Source organism: Emydura macquarii, unplaced genomic scaffold (assembly GCF_026122565.2).
Source record: "Emydura macquarii macquarii isolate MOO-44397 ecotype Brisbane River unplaced genomic scaffold, CSIRO-AGI_Emac_v2 contig_1253, whole genome shotgun sequence".
Classification (NCBI taxonomy): Eukaryota; Metazoa; Chordata; order Testudines; family Chelidae; genus Emydura; species Emydura macquarii.
In genome coordinates this window covers 36,948,062-36,970,244 of record NW_027131390.1, presented here as the reverse complement: position 1 = coordinate 36,970,244, position 22,183 = coordinate 36,948,062, and the positions used below count along the sequence as shown (strand labels likewise).

The following is a 22,183-nucleotide window of genomic DNA, read 5'->3' as shown; positions in this document are numbered from 1 at the left end:
GCAGAGTAACCAGCTGTCTGTTTCACTCAGCCCGGTGGAGTGCTTCAGTCTGAGCCATGGGACTGGGCAAGAGGATCAGGCAAAATCTGGTGGCACTGGTCTAGTAGAGGCTGGTGGGCATGGACTCGGGAAAGAGGAATGGTCCTGAGCCAGCATTGCAGAAAGGGACGAGAGCAGGAGCTCTGGGAGGGAATTGATTGTCCCTGGGGCACAGCCCTTCCAGTGGGAGATGCTGTGGTGGGCAGGAAGTGTGAGACTCAACTGGGTTTTATTTCTGAATTTGTTGTGGCATTTTTTGCTCGTGCAGGTGAGAGGCTGGTGTCACTGGTACAACTGGGCAGTTTGGGCAGACATGCCAGTTTCCTCCCCATGTCCCTTTGCTAGCACCCCTCAGTCCTGACCTACAGTTCTGGTGCACCGCAGTCCTGAGCCACACGTGCCCCCCCTACTTCTTCACAGACTGGCTTCTCAGTCATGTCATGTTGACCAGTGGTTTGTGAGGCACATAAATGGGCAATAAAGTAAAGATATGTCCTATTGAAGCCTGGCTTCTGGCAGTGACTGTTCAGGGCAGTGGGCTACTGTGTGCTGGGTTTCCTCCAGCAAAGAGTTTGCAGCCAGCAGCACGGGTTTCATTTGTCTGTTGGTACCTTTGTGACAGATCACAATCAAAGAGGTGAAACCCCTTCTTTGGAGGTGCGGAACACCACGTGTAGTGTTCTGAGTGGTCTGGGAGCAGAAATGTGCAGTAAGTCATGGCTGCCTACACCCAGATTCTTGCCGGGGCACTCAGAGCTTCCATCTCCTCTCCGCTTCCCCGGGAAGCACTATGCACCAGCAAGAGTGAGAATATGGGAGATGCCAACACATAATTTTGCTTGTTTCAGAGGGGAAGGATGGAATTGGGTGTGACCTTCTGCTCAACCCTCCCGGAAGTTCTGATCAGGAGGAAGAGGAGCAAGAATCAGACAGCTTCATGTTTGAGTTCTCAGACAAGCCACTGCTTCCTTGCTATAACCTCCAGGTGTCGGTCTCACGTGGGTGAGTGCCATTTCCTCTTTGCATAGGAGGTCCTGGGCAGAGCAAATTTGGGACTCAGTGACACAGGATGGGGACCCAGTGAGCTAATTGAGAAATGGGAGCAGGAACGGAGGGTTAGCTGAGAGTGGAAGTAAGCACCAGGCTGCCCAGAACAGGAAAGAGCAATATTCAGAGTATATGGGCTGTCCCTATACTAGGCAACAGATGATGCCTGCTTGAGCACTTCCTAGAGCCTTAGGCGATTAGCCACCAAGGTAGAATCCCAATAGAGGACGTTAACACTTTGCATGTACCATGCACATTCCATTGGTAGGTCTCAAAGCACTTTACCAAGGTGGGAGAAATGTTATCATTGTTATCTGACCAACTTCTGTTGGTGGGAGAGACAAGCTTTTGAGCTTACACAGAGCTCTCCCTCAGGTAAAAAGAAGAACTCTGTGTAACTTGAAAGCTTATCTCTCACCAACAGAAGCTGGTCCAAAGCAGATATTACCTCACCCACCGTGTGTCGCTCATACCCTGGGACCAACACAGCTATAGCATCCCTGCAAACGTGTTATCCTTATCTGACAGCGGGGTGGTGGAGGCAAAGAGAGATTGCAAGAGAGATCCCCAAAGTTACGCAGCAAGTCCGTGGCAGAGCCAGAAAGAGTACTCAAATCCCATTCTGGTGCTCTAGCTACTGTACAGAGCTGTCTCATAAAGGCATGGAGTGTGGACCATTATTCCACTGAGGAATGGAAGGGAGGGAAACAAGCCTTACAAACCCCAAATCAAAGAAACAAATAAGAGGTCGGATGTCAGGAACTTTTGGGTGGAGAACTGCACAGGGACTGCTGTAATGTCATTATCTAACTCTGTTGGGTCCATTCCCCTTCAGAGGGGCATTGTGGAGGTGTGAAAGGTCCAGACAAGAGCATGACTCCTGAAAGATGAGGGAATTCCATACAAGAAGAGAATAAAAAGACCCAGGCTGTGTGGTTTAGGAAGGAGCTTAGACCCAGGCCTATAAAAAAATGAACAATGCAGATGAGAGCAAACTTTTCTGTAGTTCATTTGTTTTTGTGGACTTCCTGTTCTTAACTCTTGTTTAGTATTGCTGTACACTTTTAAAGAGCTGGGTGTGGTTCAGTGTTGTAGAGGATTGAATGGAGCTCTTTCAGTATAAATTTAAAGTTATTCTTATTTATCCTTTTCCATAAAACAAGCACAGGGAGGCATTGGATTAAAAGACATGTCTTTTCAAAATACTTAAGAACTAATCTTTATCTAAGTGAAGTTCTTTTAAGAACTACTTAGGATGCAGTCTAGGAGTTCCATGATAAACTCTCTGCTGCAAGACACTGAGGCAAATGAGTACATTTCATAGCTAGAATAAATGCATGTATATAAGTTACATTAGCTGGGATAAAAGCACAAGGCCTAGCAATCTTCAATCTTTCTGGTGTAAGCAGACTTCCAGTTGAAGACAAGCAGGGATATCCCTGTGGGACAGTACAGTACGGCAGTGGCAGATGCATTCTCCTGGGAATTCATTACTCTTGACCTGCCATACTCAGGCACCTAGGCTGAGGAAGCCTGTCCTTGATTTTCCCTCCATAGCTACTCTTGTCTCTGTTCAGCTCCAGGAGTGGTAGTAACAGCAGCAGCTTGTTTAGACTTACCTCGAGGATGCCCCTGGGTTTTTAAATCACGTATAACATCTGACTCTGTTCAAATCTAAGCGACAGTACTAAAAACACCACCAGCTGCCTGTCTACACTAACACCTCCACAAGTGGAGCTGTCCCTGTTGTAGCAATGGGGGAAGCATTCTAGTGTAAACAAAACCTTAAATAGAGTGGGGCAATTAAGTGGGTTTTTTCGGTTTGCTGGCAAGCCTGAAAACATCAAAAACAACTTTCAGCTCATGTTGGGGAGACACCCACACTTACCCAATCTAGCTTGAAAAATATTTCTGGCCAACATTTTTTAATACATTTGTGTCAAATTCAGGGATAGTTTTGGAGCGACCAAAACTGCATTTTTTTGCAAATAAGCTATTTCTCTGAAAAATTTGCCTCGCTGTAATTTTGAGCATTCAGCTTCTTTTTCTCTATCTCCAAAATGGGGCCAATACCTACCGCACTGTGTGTGTGGAGGGGATTGAGGCTCACTGATGTTTGTAAAGCATTCTGAACACAAAAAGTATTAACAGGCTCAGTCAAGCTCCCCTAGTTATGGTTGAGACTCTGCTTCTCTTAGAAGCAAGGCCCTGTCTGTCATGGCAAACTGAACCTGAATTCTCTAGGATGGGCCCTGGATTCTCTTATCAATATGTCCCAGTTTTTTTGTGTTGACACCATGTAACTGCATCATATAAGTACCCAGGGGCAGCTGGGTAGAGGACAGTTGGGCCACTTGGCACCTGGGTAGATTGCTTGAAACTGTAGGATAAACACAATTTCAGTTAAAATGATCAGCAGTAATGAGTTAATATGAACACTGCCATTATGTTAGGCTTCAGTATTAATGTCCGATTGAGATGAACGAGCCATTCAAATTTCTTAGGGTACGTCCATCCTGCAGCTGGAGGTGTAGTTCCCAGCTCAGGTAGATAAACATGCTAGCTCTGCACTAAAAACAGCAATGTAGCTGTAGCGGCTCAGGCTCATCATCTGAATACATACTTAGGATCTATGGGATTGTACTCCGGGGAGCTAGGCAGAGCAGCTGCCCCTGCCGCCATGGCTACTCTGCTATTTTTAGCACACCACCTCAATAAGAGCTAGCACATCTACATCTACCCAAGCTGGCCATTGCACCTCCAGCTACAATGGCTAACCAGCGGAGTAAAAGAGGCAGTTAGAGGCAAAAAGATATTGTTTAAAAACTGTAAGTCAGATCATACTGAGGGAAATGGAAAGGAGCATAAACTCTTGCAAGTCAAGTGTAAAAGTATAATAAGGCAGGCCAAGAAAGAATTTGAAGAGCAACCAGCTAAGAACACAAAACTAATAGCAAAAAAAAAAAAATGTAATTTCATCAGAAGCAGGAAGCCTGCCAAACAGTGGGGCCACTGGGTGATCAAGGTGCTAAAGGAGCACTCGGAAGACATGGACATTGCAGAGAAGCTAAATGAATTCTTTCATCGGTCTTCACTGCAGAGGATATGCCATACACCCAAGACATTCTTTTTAGGTGACAAATGTAAGGCACTGTCCCAGACTGAGGTGTCAGCAGAGGAGGTTTTGGAACAATGTGATAAATTAAACAGTAATAAGTCTCCAGGATCAGATGGTATTCACCCAAGAGTTCTAAAAGAACTCAAATATGAAATTGCAGAACTACTAACTGTGGTACGTAACCCATTGGTTAAATCAACCTTTGTACCTGATGATGGGAGGGTAACTAATGTAATACCGATTTTAAAAAAGGCAATCCTGACAATTACAGGCCAGTAACATTAAGTTTAGTACCAGGCAAAGTGGTTGAAACTATAGTAAAGAACAGAATTATCAGACATATAGATAAACATGGTATGTTGCAGAAGAGTCAACATGGCTTTTGTAAAGGGAAATCATGCCTCACCAATTTATTAGAATTCTTTGAGGGAGTCAGTAAGCAAGTGGACAAGCATCATCCCTGGATATAGTATATTTGGACTTTCAGACAGCCTTTGACAAGATCCCTCACCAAAGACTCTTATGCAAACTAAGCAGTTGTGGAATAAAAGGGACGATCCTCTCTTGGATCAGTAACTGCTTAAAAGATAGGAAACAAAGGGTAGGAGTAAATGGTCATTTTTCACAGTGGAGACATGGAAACTGCAGGCTTCCATAAGGACCTTTACTGAGACCTGTGTTGTTCAATGTTTTCATAAATGGTCTTTAAAAAGGGGGTGAACAATGAGGTGGCAAAATTTACAGAGGATACGATATTACTTAAGATAGTTAAGTCCAAAGCTGACTGCAGAATCTCACAAAACTGGGTGACTGGACGACAAAATGGCAAATGAAATTCAGTATTGGTAAGTGCAACGTAATGCACTTTGGAAAATATAATCCCAACTATATATACAAAATTATGGGGCCTAAATTAGCTATTACCATTCAAGGACAAGATCTAGGCATCATCGTGTATAGTTCTCTGAAAACATCCACTCAATGTGCAACTGCAGTCAGAAAAGTGAACAATGTCAGGAACCATTAGGAAAGGATTAGCTAATAATACAGAAAATATCATAATGCCACTATATAAATCCATGGTACGCCCATACCTTGAATACTGCATGCAACTCTGGTTGCCCCATCTCAAAAAAGATATATTAGAAATGAAAAAAGTGCAGAGAAGGGCAACAAAAATGATTAGCGGTTTGGAAAGTTTTCTACATGAGGAGAGATTAAAAAGACTGGGACTGTTCAGCTTGGAAAATAGATGACTTAGGAGGGATGTTGATAAAGGTCTATACAATCATGAATAATATGGAGAAAGTGAATAAGAAAGTGTTTACCTCTTCACATAACACTGAGTCACCCAAAGGAATTAATAAGCAGCAGGTTTAAAATAAATGTAAAGAAGTACTTCTTCATACAGCGCACTGTCAACCTGTGGAACTTGTTGCAATGGGATGTTGTGAAGACCAAAACTCTAACTGGGTTCAAAAGAGAATTAGGTGAGTTCTTGCAGGATAGGTCCATCAATGGCTATTAGCCAAAATAGTTAGGGTCCCAACCCCATTTGGTCCCTAAACTTCCAACTGCCAGCCCTCACTCAAAATTGGCATTTCCTCTGAAGCAGCTGGCAGTGGCCATTGCTAGAGACAGGATACTGGACAAGATGGAGCATTGGTCAGACCAAGTACGGCCATTCTTATGTTCCACTGGTTCTCTTAGAACTATAGTTCAGCTGAGGGTTCTGGAGCACAGATATGCAGCAGTAGGGGGGGGGGGGGGGGGGCTTTTCTTTCAAACTTTTCATGATTGCTGGTGGGAGGGCTGTAATATTTTGCTTAAACTGCAAAAAACAAACAAAAAGGCAACATAAAAATGATTGCCGTGAATGTTCCCACATTTACATGCCATTTGCCCGCGGGCCGTATAAGGCCCGCAAAATCATTTCGGCGGCGGACACTCAGCCGTCTTCCGCATACCACCATCAGGCCCTCCGCAGAAAAAAGGTTCCCCACCCCTGGTCTAAATAGACATGCATTCGTGCATAAGATAGATAGCTAGAAAGTCAAAATCCCTTAGCATTTCTCATCACTGAGTGGGTCATAGTTACAGCAGCAGACCTTTAAAGTTGTAGTATTTAACTTTCAGTTGCAAAAGCTGAAAGGTTCCAGTGTAAGTAATTTTTGACAGGGAAACGTGTTCAGTGCCAATTTGCAGAGGACAGAGTAGAGGCAGAAATAAGTAGTATTTTCCCCAAGCTCCATCCATATTCTGAGCTTCACCCGTTCATGATGCCAAAATGAGACAATACAGACCTTCGTAACTAGAAACACATCCCACTTGATGATTCCCTGTTCACTATTACATTGTGAGATGTATCAGACAGTTTTTAATCCATTTAATGTGTGCCATGTTAATTTTCATCTTTCTTGTTTTTAATCAAAATGTCATGCTGTACCAAGTCAAATGTTTTACAGAAATCTAAGTATCAACAGTATTACATTTATCTACCAAACTTGTAATCGCATCAGAAAAAGATAGCAAGTTAGTTTGACAGGATCTATTTTCCACAAACCCATGTTGAATGGCATTAATTATATTATCCTCCTTTCATTTTTTATTAATCAAGTCCCATATAAGCCACTCCCTCGTCTTGCGGGGATTAGTGTCAGACTGACAGGCCTATAGTCAGGCGCGAATCATCCCATTTACCCTTTTAAAATATTGGCACACCATTGGCTTTCTTCTAGGTTTCTGCAACTTGCCTGGTCTTCCAAGATTTATTGAAAATCAACATTAACAGTCTAGTGAACTCCTCAGTTAGCTCTTTTAAAACTCTTGGATGCAAGTTATCCAGACCTACTGAGTTACAAATGTCTAACTTAAGTAGCTGCTGATTAACATCCTCCAGCAATACTAGTAGAATGGAATGATTACATCATGTTTTTTGCCAAATAGAGAACAGAAATATTTATTGAACACTTCTGCCTTTTCTGCATTATTATTGATAATTCTATTTCCATCTAGTAGTGGCCCAATATCATTGTTAGAATTCGTTTTGTTCCTATTATACGCTGAAAACTCTTTCTCATTGTCCTTAATTCTGCTGGCTATAGATATCTCCTTGTATCTTTGCTTGCCTTATCAATTTTCTACAATTCCTAGCTTCTGATTTATATTTACTATCTAATTCCCGTTTTAAAAAAAAGTGTAGCTACTTTCACTTCCCCTCTAAACCAGTTTGTGTGTTGTTGTTGTTTTTGTTTTTTTAAACCAATTTTCTTTCTTGATTGTGTCTTTTTTAGGAGTCTAATAAAGCTTGCTTAAACAATTCCTAATCATCAGTTACATTTTTCTGAATAAATTCTTCCTCTCAGCTGATTTGGCTTATGATTGTTTTCAGCTTTGGGAACTTGGCCCTTTTGAAGCATTAATTATATATAGCACTGATCTGGACTTTATTCTGTTTGCACTTTATAAATGTGATCAAGTCATGATCACTTGCACCTTAAGTTACCATTAAATTTAGTTCAGTGATCAGCTCCTCTTTGTCTGGTAAGGTCTTTCATAGAATTCCCCAGTATTGGCTGCAATGCTTTTTGAGTTAGGAAATTGTCATCTATAATATTTAGAAATTCCAAGGACATTTTAGTCCTGGCAGCATGAGACTGCCAGCATGTGTTAAAGTCCCTCATTATCATGCATCTTTTTTTCCTATGTATTCTAGATAGTTGCAAAGGAGCCAGTGTTCCTGTGATTAGTAGACACCACCCCATCTTGTGCTTGATCTGTGTGGCTGGGCTGTTCCCTTTGGAACTGGTGGAGGGACGTGGAATCAGTCCCTCCTCACTAACCTGTGCCTCTCTCGCTGCTCTCACAGGCCCTGCAATTGGTTTCTCTTCTCTGATGTTCTCAAGAGGCTGAAGCTTTCCTCCCGCATATTCCAGGCTCGCTTCCCGCACTTTGAAATTGCTACCTTGCCCAAGGCGGAGTTCCAGCATCAGGTGTCCTCAAGCCAGCTGCTGGCCCAGGAGGAGGTGCTGGAGAGCCCAGAGCCGCTCCCCCAGGGCCCTGCAGAGACAGTGGAGCTGGTGCGTTACGAGCCGGAGTTGCTGCAGCTCCTGGGCTCATCAGTGGAGTTCCAGGCCTGGAGCAGCTGACGGGGGATGGAGCTCTCCCTGCATTGGACTGCATCATGAGGCAATAATATGGACTAATGGGAAGCAGCCTTCTCAATGCCAGCAGCACGGCCTGGAGTCTTTGGCTATTTTGTTCTCTCCTCGCGGCCCCTGAACTCCGACGGGAGAGACTCCACATGTCTCCGAGGACTTCCCTGGGTCCCTTTGTGATGAGCAGCAGCAGATGCAGCTCTCTGCAGGTCTCCTTCTAGCTCAGCCAGGAAGCTTGGACCTGCCCCCTGGGCTACCTTAGCTGGGCCCTCCTGGCTGTAGGACCATGGGCTCTGTGAAATGAGGGGTAGTGGGTGCTTCTGACCTGCCCCATAGAACCACACCTCTCTCTCAAGCTGCCCTCCTCCCGCCCCCATGTCTTCCATGGTATTTATTTAATTAGTATTTAATTTGTAATGTTTCTTTTGTTTCTGCTGAGTCTGTATCACTGTGATTATTTCAGCCCCGGGCTGCGGTGAGGAGGGCTTCCCTCTCCCATGATGCTCCCAGAGGACACTGCTCTCCCAAGAGGAGCTAGCTGTCCAGTGACAGAACTGCTGCCTGGCAGTGAAGGGACCAGCTCTCACAACAGGCCCCAGCTTAAATACTAGGGCCTGTGGGCAGCCCCCTCTCTCACCAGCTTTGGAGCTGTTCCCTTCCCAAAAGCAAGGCCAGTGAGAGCTGTTCCTCAGCCCGGGGTTCAGTCCCCCCAGGTGCCTGCCTGGCTGTCTCGTGCATTTCACTTACATCGCTTGTTTTGGGAGCCTTCTGGGCCACTTTTGAGAAGCAGCTACAGCCCAAGAGCCTGAGCTGCTCCAAAGCCGCTGGCAGGGACTCCAGCTGCCTCCCATCCTCATGAGCTCATGCTGCTGCAGACAGACCAGCCTCCCTGACGCAGTGTCTGCCTGCAGCCAGGCCTCTCCCTCTCCTCCGACTGTGCCCCTTCCTTCTGTTCAGAGGAGCAGTTCTACTGCAGAGAGCTGGCCTGAGGGGGCAAGTCCCTGCCCTGGCAGGAGCAGAGCAGGGCTGCACCGCTGTGTAGATGGTACAGTTTTATTGTACAGGTGCTAACGAGGATGCTGAGGTTTGGACAATCTGGTTCCTGGCTCTCCCCTGTCCTGCCCTGCAATGGGAGTGTTGGGTGGTTTTTTCTTTGTGTTGTGTTTTGTCCCAGGCGGGGCAGTTGTAGCCTCCCCCAACCACCATGTGTCTGCCTCCCCTTCCCTGGGCCCAGACAGCTCCATTTTTAAGCTGAGGGTTATTGCCTTTGGGTGTGTATTCTGGCTGCTCTTTCTCATTTCTGTTTTATTATAAGCAACCGGCTGTGGTGTCAAAAAACACTTCTGTACAGAAAAACCTGCATCAGGCCCTCTGCCTCCTGACTCTTCTGTTGCTGTGTGCATAGGGTGCTTTTACAGGGGGAAAGAGGGATTGGCAGCATCGTTCCTGGGGTGAAAGATTCTGTGTTGGCAGGGTGGGGAAACAGAAATGACCCTGCGCACCAGGCCCTCCTTAGTGAGCTGCTGGTCTCCGTCTGCATTGTTACTGCTGGGTAAGCCAGAAGCACTAGCCTCAGGAAGAGCCTAACCCTGCACTGGCCTAATGGTAGCATCCTGCAGTGTGCTTTCCTAGAGCCTCCTAGCTGCCAGGCAGGGGATCAGCTGGGGCAAATGCTAGCAGCCTTCTACCTCCACCACTCCTCCCTTGTATCCCGAATTGCTTTAGTGCAGCCTGGTCCTATGCCCCAGCCTTGTGTTCCTTTCCCTGCAAGCAGCGTGGCACCTTCCATGCTGATAGGTGCTGCTGGCTGCGGCAGCTGTGCATGGAGATAACACAAAAAGGCAGGCCCAGGCCCGCCCTCACTTACACTTTAACTCTTCAGCTGTGCTTCAGCCTAGCTCTATGGAGGAGCTGCATCATGGGGTCCAAGGAGTACAGGCCGTGGGGCCTCAGTCTGGCCTCTCAATGGGGCGCCACATCATACACATGAGCAGAAGCCACAGGGACCTGCTCGCGGACCAGGATGGCAGTAGAGAGTAGCCTGAGAATGAACATCCAAGGGGGGTGGGATGGGCCACTCCTAGAGCAATGACCAGTGGTAGCAGAGGTGGGGAGCAGCAGGAATGGAACCCAATGGGTGCTATGGGCCTTTTCTCCAGCCCCAGCCCTACTATTGCCCTTCATGCCTATGCATGGCACAGGTGGGAGGGGCCCAGCCAGGGGTGGATACTGGGCTGTGGGAGCAATAAATATGCCAGCACAGCCACTGCCATGGTAGGGGCATGTCACTCCTTGGTGTGTGATTTGGAGGGGGTGTATTGCTGCTACAGGTTGGGGGGAGAGGGGGACAGGGACAGAGGTTTCTCCAAAGTGCATTTGCTACTGTGTTGCATGGCAGCAGGGCCAGCCCTGCGGCAGGAGCAGCAGGCCACAGCTCAGTGCTGTTGTCACAGACCAGGCCCTTCCACCAGACCCCTCTGCTGGGAGTGTGGTGGGGATGCTCAGGGCTGGGTGCTTTGGGGGGGCAGGGGGGGGTGCCTCATGGCAGGGGCCTAGGGCATGTGACTGCAACACCAGGAAGCCTGACCCTGCCTGGACGCTTGTAGGTGCTCTGGCATGGCCTCTGGCTGGCACAGCCCCTCGGTCTAAGGCAGTCCAGCTCCTGCCCCCTGCAACCAGGCCAAAGGCTGCTGGTCTCAGTCCACACAGAACCCAGCCTGCATGCTGTGGTGCAGAATCAGCCATTCGTAGGGCCCAGTGGGTGACACAGGGGGTGCTCTAGTCCAGCTGCCTGGGCATTGGCCCAGCAGCAGCCACCAAGCTCCGGGGGGTGGGTACTGCTACTCAGAACCGCCCTGTGACTGCTGCCACAACAAAGCCCTACCACAGGCGTTGCAGTGTGCTGGGGGGGTGAGAGGGTTGGGGCCTCCTTTTACTCTAGCAGCCCCCTGGGCAAGGCCCAAGTGAGGGTAAGAGCTAGGCCAGCCTTACCCTGTGCTAGGGCCACAGCAGCCCTGCCCTTGGAGACGCCACGCCCCTGCTGCCCTCATGCTGGAGCCCAGATGAATTCACTCCCTCCTGGCTGCCAGGGGAACAGCTCCCATTCCAGCAGCTGCACGCAGGACAGGGCCCAGCAGCTAGCTTGGGCCCTTAGCGCCAGCCACAATACTGCATACTGGTGTCTCCACCCACAGATGGCAATTCGGCTGTAAGATGAGGCCCTGCTGCACAGAATAACAGTGTCAGGTGCAAAAAATGTCTCTTTAATGGGTGAAGGCAAGAAGCAAACACCATGCAGCCTGAGGGGCTCCTCCTCTCCCAGTGCCCCTTCCCTGGCAGGCCCCAGCCGAGTTGACCCGCTCAGTCTGGTGTGCTGGATTTTTCCAGCATGGGGCTGCAGGCCGTCTCCTTTGCTGCTGTTGGAGTCGGGGGTGTCTCTATGTACTAAGCTACCCCATCCCAGCACTCCTTACTGCCCTCACGGCCCCGAGCCAGCAGAGGTGCAGGGCTGCTCGGAGCAGGGGCTTTGGACGAACCGGGCTTTGCCAGGAGCTGAGCTATCTGCTCCCCAGGACCTGATGCCTCCGAGCTGATGGCTAATTCCAGTTCCACCACTGGTGTCAAGCCCACCTGTGGGCAGAGGAGGGGGGTGCTGCTGTCAGTGCCTCCTGCCCGCAGAGGGGCTGTTGCTTTGCTATCCTGGGTGCTGCTTAGGGCTAGCGGCTGGAGCTCCTGGCAGTTTGCAGTGCCGGGCAGGCTCTCCTGCGTCGGCAGCACGCTGGTGAGCGTGGCAGGATCATCAGAAAGCAGGCGCGGGAGCGAGCGATCCAGGGAGGCCAGGCAGCTGCTGTTGGGCTCCATTGTCCCAATGATGGTGGAAACAACAACCGTGCTTGGCTGCCCCGTCAGAACCATTGGCTGGAGCAGGCTGGGCAAGGAGGGCAGAGAGGCAGGCAGAAGCGGCTCAGGCGCCCAGCCTGCTGCTGAGATGCTGCTGCCCAGGCATGGCCGTGGCTGGGAGACGCCATTCACGGGAATCCCCGGCTGGAGGGTAAGCATGTGCTGAAGGGGGGCGCTGCTCAGAAAAGGCAAACGGGTGGCGTTTCCCAGGGCCAGCACTTTGGTGAGTGGGATGGGCTGGGGCGCCGGGGGCCCCAGCCCCATGCAACCAGGCAGGAGCGGGGAGCTGGGGAAGGAGAAGGAAAAATGGTCACATGCAGGTGGGGGGGGAATGAGAACCCCACCCTTCCACCCCCACCCAGGCCCCCGCTGCACTGCATGCTGCCCCCTCTGCTCACAGCTGGAGCGCCAGCCCCTTGGCCCCCCTAGAACCTGTGCCCCAAGCCCCTGTGCGGCCTGCCTCTGCTGGCTCTGACATGCTGTTCTCCTGATCATCGCCTGTGCACCAGCCCCTGCCCTGCCCTGGCTTACTCAGCCTTGTGTCCCCCCCCCCCCCAAAAACTGCCTCTCACTGTTCTTCCCCATTGGGCCTCCAACCCCCTGCCCCGCTGCACAGCTCTCCTGACAGGCCTTGCTTGGCTCTCCTGCTCCTTCTCTCACCCAACCTCCTGTGCCCCTGCTCCCCAGCCACATCGGCTTCCTCCAGCCCCATCAGCTCCTGCAGCCTGGCCCCCCCCCACCCTGGGGCCAGCCAACCTCCACAGAGCAGGCTATGGAGGGGCCCGCTCTCCGAGTGCGCAATGGCAGCCATGGTCCTGTGCCCAGGGCTTGGCGCAGAGGCTGTGGCCCTGGCTGGATCCCCTTCCCCACTGCTGCTCTCAGGGTGCTGCGGGGGTCCTGTCTGCAGCAGCCAGGGCACCGTCAGCCCTTCCAACGCACCCTTCTCCCAGGACCAGCCCCAGCCTAGGCCTGGAGGCTGGGCTGCTCCACTAAAGACAGCATCAGTGCCACTAGTGGGTGAGGCATTGCGTGGCCAGCGGGTCCATGCAGACCCCCAAGCCTGTGGCTGGCTCTGCACCCAGCAGGGGCTGTGCTGGGGTGCCCCCCTGCTGCGTTGTCACAGACCAGGCCCTTCCCCCAGGCACTTACCCCAGGGCCTGGGTGGGCGGCCTGCTGGTCCCCTGCTGCACCTTGGGGTCAGGACAAGGGGCAGCTGTGGGCACCTGAGTCTGGGTTGCTGGTGCAGCCTCCCTCTTGCCGTGCGTGGGGGAAAGGGCCCTCTGTAGGGAGGCACTCCGGGCCGAGGACTTGGGGCCAGAGCGGCTGGCTCTGGAGTTCACGGTGCCTGCTCCCTCCCCCTCATCCTCAATCACCACCAGGTCCTTGGGCATCTCCTTGAACTGATACACAAGCCGCTGCCCTTCCACCTTGGCCAGAATGCCACGCTGGTAATAGTACCTGGGGGGGAAGCCAATGCAGCATGAGAGCAGGCCCCCCACTGCCGCAACCCCCCTGCCCCTCCTCAGCACCACAACCTCCACCACACAGCTCCCCTGCAGCCCCACCCTGCCCTTATACCACCACGCCCTGCACAGCTCACCCCGTCTCCCCCCCGTGCCTCAGCCTCCCTCATGGCTCCCCCCCCCCAGCAATGTAACCAACCCCCACAGGTCCCCCCCAGCTGGAGGCCCTACCGCAGGGCCCGGCCCATGGTTTCATAGTTCATGCTGGGTTTGTTCTTTTGCTTTCCCCACAGCGTGGACACCGCCTTGGAGTCCACCAGTTTGAAGATGCCCCTGTCTCGCTGGGTCCATTTGATGTATTTGGGGCAGGTGTTCCTGTCCTGGAGCAGCGCCAGCAGGAACTCCCACAGGTGGAGGGCGCTACCTGGGGGGGTGCACGGGTGTTAGGGGCAGGCACGGCACAACCCAGACCCCTCCTATCTCTGAACAGCCCCCTGCGCAGAGCCCCGTGCAGCCCCTGCTGCGCCACGGGCCTCACTGTGCCCCCCATTGCTCCTCCAGCCCTCCCTCTGCAGCCATGGAGGCCCTAGTCCACAGCCCGGCAGGGTGGAGGTTGTCAATCAGTGCGCTGGGGGAGCGGGCCGCAATCAACGAGCCAGGACGTGGCCCTGCAGCAGCAGCCCGGCCTGCAGAATCTCAGCTCTGCGCCCCCCCACCCCGCCCCCCCGCCTGCAAGGAAACCACAGAGTGGAAGGCACAAGCAGGAGGGATGAACCCTTCCCCCGCCCCTCCCTGCATCTGCCAACACTCGCTAAGCGGCTCAGCGCTGCAGGCGAGCACAGCAGAGCCCGATGGGAAATCCTTTCAGCCTCAGCCTGCTGGGTGTCCAAGCTGCGCAGAGGCCTGGATACAGCTCCAGAGAACCCCATCGCCGGGGGCTGGCAGCCCAGCCTGGCTTCACCGCTGGGCAGAGGGCAGAGCCTGGGAAAGTGCAGCCACTTTGCTCCCTGCTACTCTGTGCAGTACGGACACTGCCGCCTGGCCCAGGGAACTGGTCTGGGGACATGAGCAGGCGCCAGCAAGGTCGCCCAGCAGCCCCCAGCAGAGAGCGAGTCGCCATGGCTGCTCCTGTCCACTGGGGCCAGCGGGCCCCGATGGGGCTGGTGCTTTCCTGGGCTGCCAACCCTGCTGCGTGCTGTTTGTCCTGCTGTCAGTGGGAAGGCAGCTCTACCAGGGCTGGGAAGGGCTACACCACCTTGCGTCAGCATGACCTGGGGCCCACCCAGGAGCGACGCGTCTCCCGTTCGTGCCGGAGCATCTGGCTGATGATTTGCTTTGTCGGGCGCTGAGCCAAGCACGTCTGCTCCCTGCCAAGCTACAGGCGCTTGGCTGTAGCCCTGCCCGACCCGACCTCTCCCAGCCTGCCCCGCCGCCACTTCTCCGTGCCACTCTTACCTTTGCCCTGCTTGCTCTTCCTGAAGATTGGAAAGCCAGGGGCAGTGATGGGGGAAAGGCAGCGGGGGGGCTTTGGCTTCCGACCTGCAAGGGGAAGAGAGGGGGAAAAGGAAGAGCATTGACTGATCCCTCCGCCACCCACCCTGCCTCCCCCAGGCCATCAGCTATTCCAACAGCAGGCCCTGGCCCGCGTACTCCTGCAGCAGCTTTGGAGCTGGACCCAGGCTCCGTCCGTCCGTCCCAGGAGGCTGGGCGAATGGCCCCTGCCCTCAATTCACGTCAGGAGCAGTTTCCCTCTCTGTGGGCCCACAGCATGTCTATCTGTCCATGGACAGAGCGTGTCTGTCTGTCCATGGACACGCGCGGGGACTAGCCTCTCTGCCCTCCCCACTGAAAGGCAGCTGCTGGGCAAGGGTGCGTGACAGAGGGCAGGCGCTGCCCGCGGCGGGATCACTGCCTTAGTTGCTCATCCTGCCCAGCTTGGGGCCCTGTCATTTCCTGTGTTTCTAGTGCCACCTTGCCCACGGGCCAGGCGGGGCAGCGGCAACGTGTGGCGCACACGCAGGGGAACGCATGGCAGCGGCCCCAGAGTGCGGCATAAACAGCCAGCGACACTCGGGAAGGGCACCGTGGGAGTCATAGCGGTCCCAATGGGGCAGGAACTCAGCTCAACAGCGCTGCACTGGGGGGAGAGCACCCCCTGTTGAGTCCACCACCTCCCTGCATTGCAGCGCCCCCTAGTGCCTTACTCCTGCCCCTGCATTGCAGTGCCCCCTGCTGAGCTCCCACCCGCCCTACATTGCAGCACCCCCTAGCACCCCACCCCCACATTGCAGCGCCCCCTAGTGCCGCACTGGGGCACCAGGCTCAGCCCGGACTGGGGGAGAGCACCCCCTGCGAGGTCAAGAAAATTCAGATGTGGCCACAGTCCACAGGAGCTGTGCAAGCAGCAGTTTGGAGGGGCGCTTTCTTTTTGGACAAAGGGCGTCGCCAGCCAGTTTCTCAGTGAATTCAGGCCTGGCACACACAGGCTGTACAGCAAGCAGCCACGCAGCTCTCGCACTGAGCCCTGCCCACCAGCCTGCTACCCTGCAATGCACAGAGCTGGGGCAGCCCTTCTCCCCAGGTGCCACAAAAGCTCCTGTGTTAGTGTGCAGAACAGGCCCGAGAAGCCCTGCCGGGAGAGGAGGGCACCGCACACGCAGGCTGCCTCGCGATGGATTTAGGGGACGCAGGTTACCTTTCCTCCGGGGCTGCTTCCCCATCTGCTCCCTGGTGCAGCCAGCCACGGGATTCTCCTCGTCCCCAGACCTGCACAGGCCGCTGGCTTCTCCCGGGCCTTGGCTGGGCCTCACCCACAGCTGATGCTGCAGGGGGCTGGCCTCTCTGTCCAGGGAAGCACTGGTGCCTCCAACTAAAGAGGGGCACAATGGCAGGGAAGCCTGGCTAACCATGGGGCATCAGGTGAGCGTCAGGCCCCCAGGACCCTCCCTGTGGCTGGGCCATGCCAGGGACTTCCCCACCCACCAAAATGCAGCTGCCCTGATCAAAGGCCTCTAACCTGCACAGTTCAGAGTGTCTGCAGTGCAGGGAGAGCATCCAGGTGTGAGCACCCTCCAACACCCCCGCCCCACCCGTGAGAGCAGGGAGCCACCTCCTGCTGCTGCTTGATTGAGAGGCCCCCTGAGAGGGGGCCCCAGCACCCTATTCCCCCCCCCCCGCCCCTGTGAGAGGGAAGGGGCCCCAGCCCAGGTGGGAAGGAAGGGACCTGCCCCGGAAGGGCCAGGCGACTCACGCAGGCGCTGCTCATCCAAGATGTTATTGGGAGACTCCATCCAAAGCAGGCCCTCGCCCACTGCAATGGGAGGCAACGGCTGCTCGGTGTCACCTGCCAGCAAAAAGCCTGTGTCAGTCCCCCCACACGCTGCATCAGGGGCACCCACCTGCTGCCAGCCTTTCCATAGAGCCCAGCCCCCAGCAGCACCCCTTGTTTCAATGGAGGGGGTGATTCTCCATTGTTCTTGGGAGTGCAGGGGGCGGGGCAGGAATACGCACTGGGCGTGTATAAACACCCGGGTTTGCTAAGCTGCATCATCACAGCCGCCAGGGCAGAGCTGCAGCTAGACACGGGGCCAGCCTGGAGCTCAGCTCTGCTCATCTCAGCAAAGGCCTGGCGTTTGGAGCCGGGGGATCTGCAGTGGACAAAACGCCCTCCCTCCGTGTGACCCACCTGGCGCTGTGCCACTGTCCCCGATAACCTGCAGCTCGGGCCTGTCCAGCAGCCCATCCGCCATGATGCCACCGGGCCCCTCATCCAATTCCAGCCCCGAATACACTCGCAGCAGGTCCGTGCAGGGAAACTGCTCCTCCAGTGGGGCAGGGAACGCCAGTGGGTCATCGAGCTGTGGGGGGCAGACATACGGCACAGAGAGTGCAGCTTGAGAACATCCCTGGGGAGCGCCAGCCGCTCCAAACACCATTCTCCAGGGGCGGCGCTCTCCCTGAAACTCATCACTCCCCATGCAACAGACAGTCAGGCTCTGGGCTGGAAGGAGGGACCAGGACCCCCCAACCTCTGCACCGCTCCCCCTCAATGGTGCTGCTCTGCTGTCTGCACAGAGCCCCACCCTCGCCGCTGCGTGTACGGCTGGGCTCTGTAGCTCTCCTGGCAGCCCCACCCCAGGCCACAGGCACCCCACACACTCCTAGCAATGCCCCACTGAGGACAATCTCCAGCCGGCCAGCCCTTGGATTGGCCGCTGCACAGCTCGCTTCTGTCGGGTCACTGTGGCCGTGGGATCGGCCCTGACCCGTTCCAGAGACACGGGCACAGGGCCGGGTAGCAGGGCTCTGGCTGCAGGGTAAGGGCCTCACAGGCCCCAGGCAGGCTGGCTGCACAGAGCAAGGGAGATGCGGGTACATCCACCGGAGGGCAGCACTGCATCTCCGAAAGGAGCATCCCGCAGGAGGGGCCGCGGCCTTGTAGGCGACTGGTGAGAGCCGTGCAGTGCACTGATCCCTCCTGCTGCGCGGTCCCGCTGAACGCGCTTTAATTCTTTCCTCACACCACCCTGCATTTGGTCGGAGCCAGTCTTTCTTAGGTGCTCTCACCCCTGCCCACTAGGTCCATGGGGACACAATAAAATGCTCTCCGGAGTCAAGAGAAAGGGCTCCAGGGTGTTTAGAGCTCCTCCAGGGACAATCATTGTACACATTTCCATTCCCTGCCCCCAGCACTAGGCAAGATCTCTCCATAGGGCTCAGCCCCATGGCATCCAAACACCAAGCTCAGAGCTCAGCTGGCCGATTCCCACTGTACAGCTGAGGGGAATGCAAGGGGGACCTTGGCCCTGACATTCAGCCCTTCCCCTGCTAACCGCACCAGCGGGGTTGGAGTGTGATTGCCTGACATCCCCTGGCAGGGATCTAGGGCCCTTGCACATTTCAGAGTATCCTCTCGCACCCAGACAAACATGGGCCCCTCGTGTGGACAGGGTAGGAATGGGAGTAGATGGGCCCTACCTGATGGATCTCCTCCAAGCTGCTGCTGGCAAATTCAAAGCCCAGCTCAGAGGGGTGGATAGCTAGAGACATGGCCCAGCATCAGAGACGGGCACCAGCAGGAGCAACGGAGGGAGCAGTGGGGCTGAGAACAAGATGCCTTTGCCCTGGGGCAGCTGGTGTGACAGGACTGCGCGTGGATCGCAGGGAAAGGCCACCACATACAGCTGACCCGACCCAGGGATCTGGATGAGGGATCCCCTCAGCTACTGCTGCATTCTCAGCACAGGCCAGGGCCGCCTAGAGAGAGAAAGGGACAACATTGCTCTGCTGGGCAGCTGACAGGTCAAGGGACCAGCTCGCCAAACCCCAAAAGATCCCACTCACCCCAAACAATTCCCGCCCCCACAATCCTCCTACTCCCCCTGCCACCCACCCCATGTCCCCCCCTCCTATCGCTGGTCCAAGTCCCCGCAACCCCTCTCCCACCCACCCTCATGTATCCCCTTCCCCTAGACACATTCCCTTTACTGCAGTCCCACACCCGCCCCTCTCCCCCCACTCCTCTGTCCCCACTGCCTGCCCTTTTCCAACCGCCCACATACCCCTCACTGCTCTGACCCTGCACCCATAGTCCCTAGCTCTGCACCAAAAAGGGTGATAAGAATTGGAAAATGTCATGAGCAAAGGGGCTGTTTACCAGGAGCCCCTCAGCCAAATGATCCAGCACCTCGTTTTCCTTTGATCAGACTTGAGCCCACTTTTCAGGAAACATGATTTCTTTACCCTACCTGCTTACTGGAGTCTTTCATCTTCCCTCTATTAACCAATGCTAATTTCCTTGACAGTAATTCTGAACTCAAAGTGGAGTCTGCAGAGCACTCCGTGCTGTCTGCTCTTAAACCAAACATTTCCATCTCAGGGCAAGACTCCTCAAAGGACCCTGCAGTGGGCAGGCTGAGAGCCGGCTACACAACCTGCCAAGGCCAGGGCTTGAACTCACAGTGTGTGGGTGCAGCTCAGATCTCTGCCCACAGCACGGCACTGTGAGGTACCCAATTACTGCAACAACACACCACCTGCAAACTCTCTGGTCCCAGCAGAGCCCCTCTTGCTGCACATGTGCATTTCACGTGTAGGTGCAGTAGTCTGCCACATGCTGCCCTCAAGTTACAAACTTTACACTTACTAATGTTTTCTATACAGCTGCCCCCAAGAGACAGTGGGTGTCATGCACAAGCTGAGAGAAACACTTGTGACTGAGATCAGTGTGGGGAAGTTCTGAGCCCCAGCTGCGTGCAAAAAATGGTAGAAGAACAAGATGATTTTGTAAAGTGCTTTTTTTTTTTTTTTTTTGCAGAGGCCGTATCTCAGGAGCCTCTTGGTCAAATAAACCCAAATTTGGATCTTAACCTGCCCCATGCCCTCATGAGGCATAATGAATTTCAAGACAATCCAAGTCAGTATGTGGATTTTACAGCATGTAGAATAATCCACCTGTAAATAGAAAACAATGCTCAGGAGGGTGGCAACATGGCCTAGTGGATAGCGCACCAAACTGGAACTCAGGAGAGCTGAGTTCTATTCCCAGCTCTCTCCCAGGCCTTCTGGGTAACCTTGGGCATGTTACCCCATCCCTCTGTGCTTCAGTTTCCCCATCTGCAAAATGGGGATAAGGATGCTGATCTGCTTTGTAAAGCATGTTGAGATCTACTGAGGCAAAGTGCTGTGTAAGAGCAAGGGCTCAGTATCTGTTGGCTATGAGAGCAGGTAGCGCTGCTCCAACGTGAGGGTCAGTTCAATGAAGGTGCTGAGTGCAGCTCTTCTCCTGTCTGTTCCATGTAGCAGAGGTTGGTCTGTTGCTGCATTGCCGGTGGGTCTGTAGTGCCTGAGTGGGGGCTGTGCTAGAAGAGGCGTCTGAGCCGAGCGCTTGGTGTGCTGCGTTTGCATGGTTGCGCACACTGCTCCCAGACACAAATAGAACCGGCAGCCTCAAAATAGATTCAATAGGAAACTGAAACCAAAAGCCACCAAACACGTCACCCCACAGCCTCTTGCAGGGACAGCTCAAAATTGGAGCCAACAGCCATGCTAGCAACTGTCTCATGCAAAGGGAGGGGACCAGGGGCAGATCCCACCCCCTGCTGCTGCTCTGGGGCAAATCCCTCACAAACACAATCCAGCAGGATGAATGGCAAAACACCCTGATTCCAAGGAGTAGCCAAAAGCAGTTTTGTGCACCTCTGCCAAGTGTCAAGGCCTCGCACATTGGCACCACCACGCCAGCCGGTCAGAGCAGCCACTGCATCCGAGGGCTGGGTGCCGGCTTTGAGCGGAATGGCCTGTTAAACGGTCAGATCGGCACCATGTGGGATACGATATAGTCCCATGTATCTGCAATCCTCTTAGCAGAACCTCCACATTATCCGAAGCCGCTTTTTGTCCTGCAGCATGCAAGAAACAGGATACACACCCTCTGCAGCATGCATCTCACGCGGGGCGCAAGGGAAGGATTGGGAAAATGCAGAGGTTTGGGTAACAGAGCAGAGACAAGGAGAAGGATGATCCCCTTGCTGCCTTGCTGCCCGGGCAGGGCACCCTGTTACTGAACGGCTCATACAGCAGCGCAGGGAGCCCTCTGCAGTCCCATTGTCACAGGAGTGAGTGAGCAGGGCTGAGACAGTAGCACTGCCACACGGCAAGTGTCACCCGATCCCTGCAGGCACAAGGTGCAGGGAAGGCTGCGGTCCTGGTGGACAGAGCAGAGTCCTGGCCGGGGGGTTCTGCTCTGTCCCACCAAAAGCACAGCCTCCCCCTTTCACCTTGTGCTGGCAGGGATCAGGTGCTACCGGCCCTGTAGGCAGGTGCCGACTGCAGCCCCGCTGCCACAGGAGTGAGCAAGCAGGGCAGAGCAGAGACCCCCAGCCAAGACTGCAAGGAGGAGGCGGACAAGCCCCCACTATGGGAAAGGCCATCTTATGGCTGAGTGGCTCCTGACCTCCTGATTAGCAGAACTCCCAATTTTCCAAATAAAATCCACGTCCCCCATGCAGTTCAGACAATTGGGAGTGTATTGTATACATGATCTGAGCACAGAACAGCCATAGCTGGTAGTGCATTAAACTGTCTTAAAGAGGATACATCTTCAGGTACCTCTCTGGGGTGGAAGCTCTGCAACCAGTCAATATTTGATACATGACATTCAGCAAAAGTCAAGGCAGCCTAACCAGTGCCAGAGAGCAGAAACAGAAGGAAAGCAGCACAAAGGCTGCAGGGTCGCTCTCATCGACAGGAACTTCAGCTTTGACAGACCTTCACAATGGACAGACTGGAAGCAGCATTTCACATTACAGCTAAATGCCACAAGAACACTGGAGACATCCAGGTATGTGTTGTAATTTATGCTATTGCCACGGGCATATCTTTAACTCTTTTACCTTTACCCAAGACCTTCACAAAGAAGACTGTGAAAGGTTCTGGCTATGTTTGATGCACACCTTTTA

General features: G+C 53.7%; 2 protein-coding genes across 5 annotated transcripts in view; one reads left to right on the top strand and one right to left on the bottom strand.

The window, feature by feature from the left end:
• The window catches only part of BCORL1 (BCL6 corepressor like 1), a 38,651-nt gene extending 28,584 nt beyond the window's left edge, over positions 1-10,067 (top strand). For all 3 annotated transcript variants that reach the window (XM_067548492.1, XM_067548490.1, XM_067548491.1), the window contains 2 exons: positions 888-1,041; positions 8,073-10,067. In XM_067548492.1, the coding sequence (XP_067404593.1) occupies positions 888-1,041; positions 8,073-8,352 (434 nt within the window). In that variant the 3' untranslated portion in view covers positions 8,353-10,067. The remainder of the gene's footprint in view (positions 1-887; positions 1,042-8,072) is intronic.
• A 988-nt stretch (positions 10,068-11,055) lies between these two features.
• Positions 11,056-18,780, bottom strand: ELF4 (E74 like ETS transcription factor 4). 2 transcript variants are annotated; one of them, XM_067548494.1, is made up of 8 exons: positions 18,702-18,780; positions 17,410-17,581; positions 16,975-17,067; positions 16,420-16,593; positions 15,180-15,263; positions 13,956-14,148; positions 13,411-13,719; positions 11,056-12,547 (listed from the first exon to the last, which is right to left on the bottom strand). In XM_067548494.1, exons 1-8 carry the CDS (start codon positions 18,771-18,773, stop codon positions 11,806-11,808), a joined length of 1,839 nt encoding a protein of 612 aa, XP_067404595.1. In that variant the 5' UTR covers positions 18,774-18,780; the 3' UTR covers positions 11,056-11,805. The 2 variants fall into 2 exon arrangements, with proteins under 2 accessions (XP_067404595.1, XP_067404594.1); XM_067548493.1 differs by lacking the exon at positions 18,702-18,780 and having other exon boundaries at positions 17,410-17,722.
• Positions 18,781-22,183: the final 3,403 nt, after the last annotated feature.